The sequence below is a fragment of the Photinus pyralis genome, unplaced genomic scaffold (assembly GCF_008802855.1).
Source record: "Photinus pyralis isolate 1611_PpyrPB1 unplaced genomic scaffold, Ppyr1.3 Ppyr1.4_LG8, whole genome shotgun sequence".
NCBI classification, from domain to species: domain Eukaryota; kingdom Metazoa; phylum Arthropoda; class Insecta; order Coleoptera; family Lampyridae; genus Photinus; species Photinus pyralis.
Genome location: NW_022170819.1, coordinates 22,038,881 through 22,044,443, shown reverse-complemented (window position 1 = coordinate 22,044,443; position 5,563 = coordinate 22,038,881). Strand labels below are relative to the sequence as shown.

The following is a 5,563-nucleotide window of genomic DNA, read 5'->3' as shown; positions in this document are numbered from 1 at the left end:
CGTGTTGGGTAAAGTTCTGTAACCGGTGCTGCTAGTCTGTCAAACAATGTCAAGCGATGAGGACGATTTACTGCTGGCGAGTGCGGGGTTTTTAATAATGAATTCTTTAATTTCAAAGAAAAAGAAGAAAAACGGCCTAGGCGTTGGTGGGTAACAACACCATTTAAAAATAGGAGTTTGTATAGTGGCAGTCCCTTACTAGAGGAACTTCAAAATGAAGATGATGGACATTTTAAAAAGGCAGACAAACGACTAAAAACTAAAATCGCGACAAATCCTGTCCAGACCACATCAAATTTCCCTTAGATGTACCGCTCACCGAGCGAACGCAATCGAACGCCAACAGCGTCATTAGAAGCGGTTGGAAACCGTTGGGTTGCGCGGTACACACCAATCCCAACACCTCCAAATCTGTAACCACAGGCTTGCGTTGGAAACTCGGTCTGTACGCGCCTATACGCTATTTTGATCATAAATGTAGAATAACTTAAAAAAAATAATTTTATTATTTTCCCAGATTTCCATAAATAAATTTTAGATTATTGAAACGTTATTGGTACTTTCAAAGCAAGCAAAAAATATCATGAAGAATAAATTTTTTTCATAAATCAATATTTTTAAAAAAATTCCCTCTTGTATACCCCATCGCTTTACACACTGTATAATTAGGTATATGAAGTAAATGATTACGGTCGAATATACTGCCTAGTGGTTCAAAAAAATATTTCATTTATATTAATTTGGATATATACGAATTTTATTGTTGCATAAATATTCAATACACATCCAAATGCAAATATTTATAAAAAAATATTTTCTAAACATTTGTAATATTTAACAGATATATAAATATTATGTACATATTGAATAAATGTTTGGTGCTACTAGGGGTGATTCTAAGGTAGTGTAGTAGAAAAAAGAGTTTTGTTACGGATAATACAGGTAATGTGTCGAAAATGCGCAAAAACCTCAACTTACTTGCCAAGGATTTAAAAATTCCTGGAATTACTGAACATATTTTGAAAGTTATAAAATTCTTTCGAAACAAGCACATACCAACCTCTCTTTACAAGGATATGGGGGGAACAAAATTGATTGTACCACTAGAGGTTCGTTGGAACACAATGAGTGCTGCAATTAAATCGTACCGTATGCAACGTGATCAAACAACAATAGGAATTTCTGTAGAAACATGGCATAAACTGGAGCAGGATTTGAAAGATCAGCCTACTACAATAACTACGCTACTTCAGAAAAGGAAGAATATGGCCTTTAAAAAAGCTACCTATATTAACCTAAGCAACACTAATTATTGAATTATAATAATGTAATATTAAAATCGTAAGTCAAAATCCCCAACCGATACGTTCTATGGTTTATTATTTAAGTAAGTAAAAGCGTCAAATTACTCCAAGTGCTCTCGCTAGCTTGGACGCAATCAGCTAAAATGAGTCAGACATGTCCCTCTTACAACATGAAAAAATGTACTTACGTTTTCATTTTTAAAATAGGATACTTATGGTATTTTCCGGCACATCTCTACTTCTAAGGAATTCTTCTAAATCAGTTTCTTCCTATGGGAAAATTACATTATTTGTGTCGAATGATAACGTATAATTTTGAAAATAATAAAAAAATTTTAGATCGAAACGTTCCTCTCTTCTTATATAAAATAGTAAGTATGATTAATTACGTTGCACTCCATATTTTTTATATGTAGTTATTTATATCTTGGATAAAAAAATAACTGGATTGCTAGCACAGTCAAATTAATGAAGCCAACATCTAGAGCGCCATCACAGAGCAGTCGTGCGTTTTGTGAAACGAAATTTGACACACGTCAATGTTACGAGATTTCATTTGGGTGTTTTATAGCGATTTTATAGGTGCGTTCGTTTATCCGTGCTGAACACTCTTTTTGTTCTAAACCGTTCGTTTATTGATGCACCTGAAAACTAGTTGACACTGTAGCGTTCTTTTATTACAAAACGGAGTAAATGGAGTTAACTCCATTCACTCCATCTCATGAGAGGGTGCAGATGGAAACAATCGGCGTGATCACGTGGACGGTGTTTATTTTAACCTAAAAAAATACGAGCCACGTTTGTCAGCCTTTTCATTTTTTCTATTACGATGAATATTACAACGCATTCACATGATGTTGTGTACGACGAACCAACAGGGGGTGTTATTACTAATGAAAATGGGGATGTACTCTTATCTCAAATAAGCGGTAAGAGTCCTGTGTGCATAATGCATTTCTTTTGTTAAAAATTATTGTATTAATTTAAGATGGGACCTTGATGTATGTGCCCGGTGAAGAGGTAGCTGAAATCTTTCAATTGACCTTTCAGCATGAGACAACTGAGGGCACAACTGTACCCCAAGATTGTATAGAAAACGAACAGGTAAGATTTCCGTAGAATAAACCAGCATACACTTTGCAGGCAAATGTTATTGTAATGACGAATATCTAAGTATTGTATATGAAATATTACCATTTTAGGATAATCCATCTCTTGGGGATTACGAAACTGATGAAACGGCATCGACAGATAAAATGAACTGGTCACGACAAAACACATTGTTATTAATTGATCAGATCAAAAACAGAATAGATGACTTTGATAGTACATTAAAAAAGATAGTGTGGGAAAAATTGCTACAGCACTATCAAAGGCGACCAAATTAACCATTACAGCCAAAGCTTGTGAAGGCAAGTGGAAAAGTCTCAAACGCACATACAAAACCGTTGTGGATCATAATAACAGCACAGGACGCAACCGAAAAACATGGGAGTATTTCGAAATAATTCACGATATTTTATATAAACGTCCCGAAGTTAACCCTATTGCTACGGCTAGTAGCAGTGCAGGCATAAAAACAAGCAACGGATCTCCTTCTACATCTTCACGATGTGGTGTCTATGATAGACCAACGACACAAGGAGAAACTTGCCAGACAAGACAAATTTTTGAATTTATTTGAACAATTAATCCAGAAATTGTAAGTTACGTTACTTAAGAATAGAATTTATTCATTTTGAACACTTATTAATAGAATATCGTTATTTTATCTTTTTATTATCTTATTATTTCTCGTTTATTACATAATAAAAACTATATTTAATTGTTAAGTATCATTGCCAATGAATTCATAATCTCCTGTCGTTTTGCTATTGCCAAGTTATTTCTAAATGCTATGTTGTGTATTTCAACATCATTCATTTCCCTTTCTTCTGCTATTTCTACAGTTATGTCTATCAATTGTCTAAATTCATCCTTGCATAGAATGCATAAGTTATGCAGGATTGTTGCTGCCATAATCAATAATACAATATATTCGAGCTTCACAGTTTCTATGTATTTCAGTCTTCTAAAGCGACCTTTAAGGAGAGCAAACGCGTTTTCAATTACAACTCTTGATTTACTTAACACAACATTAAAATGTTTTTGTTGCCTAGATAACCGACCGGTATCTTTAAAGGGAACCATTAAAACAGTTTGTAAAGGGTACGCTTTGTCCCCAAGTAAGTAAAACTCTCCTACATAGGCAGCACCTGTACTTATATTATTACACAAATCTGATCGCTTGAATAATGCTGCATCGTGTACAGATCCGGGATAGCCGGTGTAGACATCAGTAAATAACATATCTGCATTGCACACAGCTTGCAACAACACAGAATGATAGCCCTTTCGGTTTATGTATGACGTGTGATGGTCCTTTGGCGCATTAATCCTAATGTGGCAACCGTCAATGGCTCCAATTACTCCTAGAAGAATGGATTTAAATACCTAATGTACGGGATTTCTACTAACCTCTCATTCCAAAACGTTGCTGAAAACTGTTAGATGTAACTTGCAAAGAATTGGGTGATGGCCATGCAATCAGTCGATGTTGCAAGCTTAATTGTACAAGCATATTACAAATCTTGTAAAGTACCATCCAACAAGTGGATTTACTTATACCAAATCGATTGGCAACAGATCTGAAAGACGGTAGTTGTTAGAGAACAACCGGAAATTTAAAATCTTACTTGATACTTTCCATGTTTGCCAAATACCACACCACAACCATGCACCCTTTTTCAATGCTTATTTCGGGCCGGCCTGGACATACAACACGTTGTTGGTCATTCATAAGCATACCGTGAAGTTTTTGTAGTAGCACTTCGAAAACGTTGACATCCATACGGAAATGGCGTTGAAATTGCCGGCTGTTTATCGATGGTACAATCACTTCAGCAAATGAATATATTTTTGGCTCATTGTTGTGATCATCATCATCTGAATCACTGTCAAAGAATAACAAATTGGTACCCTCGTGGAGGACTACAGACAAAAGAATTTTTTTGTTGTGGTCCATTATTGCTATACTTTAAAGTTGAGTGAAGGAATCCGTATGCTTCAATCAAGTTAAATGCAAACTTGTAAATAATAAAGAATGTCGAGATTGAGGTTATGTTAGTGCAGCTCGGTCCCATCCCACACCGTTCGTTTATTTTTAGCGATCCATTTGCTTCATGTATCACGTGATCTTTGTGCTGCTCGATCTGTTCTACTCCGGGAACGAAAAAACGAACGCACCTTATGTAATTTTGTGTTAGTTAGTTGTGTAGTAGTTATATAATTAATTAAAAATGAGACGCTGAAGTTGTTTGGCAAAAAAATGTGATGAATGTGATGCAGTTTATAACCTTAAAAACAAGGACATTAAAACAGAAACGTTTTTCGTGTAAGTAAAGTCCTTCAATTTTCCCAAATACATCAAATGAAAATGTCGATAGTTTCTCCGACCAAGAACAAGTTGAAGAAATGACAGTAGATGAAAATGTACCTAAACACTTTTCCTGATCATCAAAATATGGACCTTAATCGTTGTGTAACACCCTCACCGTAATGTACTACACGTTATCTTGGAGATTGGTTAGACCTTAGACAAGGAAGGAATAGGTTAGACGCTGCAATAAACATGTACATTTGTTAAATAAAAGCTTATTCCACGATCTACTGGTATCATTATTCAAAAATTATATCTAAGTACTTCAAATTTATTTATTATATAAATTAATTCATCAAGTATAAAGGTAAACAGTTATCGTATAAATATATTGTGTGGAGATACTTGTCCTTGCAAATTTCATAGTTAGCGCCTCAGATTTAGTTCTCATTTTAGTCATACCCAGTGATGGCGCTGCAGATGTTAGCTTCAATTTTTATATTAAATATTATACGACGCTAGCAGTCCAGCTTTAAGTATGATTCACGTTAGACCGGGCCGTGTCCCGGTCGGATCACGGCACCGTGCCCCGGTCGGGCTGGACAGAGCTGCATGTTGCATCTACAGTATACGTTCTGATGTGATGCCGTGACAGCTTCAATGGAATTTTCGCAACTTGAGTTGGTAGCTATTGCAGTTGCACTTGATGACGAAGTGTTGGAAACAGATCGAAAATCAAAAAGAAGGTGGGGTGTGCATCCAGCCTGGAGAAAACGAGAAACGGAAGGAGAATTTTCCACGCTGTACAAAGAATTAATAGATGATGAATGCAAATTTTTCG

The 5,563-nt window shown here is 35.6% G+C and overlaps 1 protein-coding gene across 1 annotated transcript; it reads right to left on the bottom strand.

The window, feature by feature from the left end:
* Window positions 1-259: 259 nt before the first annotated feature.
* Window positions 260-4,053, bottom strand: LOC116179456 (putative nuclease HARBI1). Its single transcript, XM_031499249.1, has 4 exons — window positions 4,040-4,053; window positions 3,822-3,991; window positions 3,473-3,775; window positions 260-411 (listed from the first exon to the last, which is right to left on the bottom strand). Exons 1-4 carry the CDS (start codon window positions 4,051-4,053, stop codon window positions 260-262), a joined length of 639 nt encoding a protein of 212 aa, XP_031355109.1.
* Window positions 4,054-5,563: the final 1,510 nt, after the last annotated feature.

Bases quoted from the DNA above. Each gene is read 5' to 3' on its own strand.
- LOC116179456 (XM_031499249.1), bottom strand. The intron at 3,776-3,821 runs GTTAGTAGAAAT...CCATTCTTCTAG, and splicing joins GCAACGTTTTGGAATGAGAG to GAGTAATTGGAGCCATTGAC. The intron at 412-3,472 runs GTCGGTTATCTA...CTGTGGTTACAG, and splicing joins GGTTCCCTTTAAAGATACCG to ATTTGGAGGTGTTGGGATTG.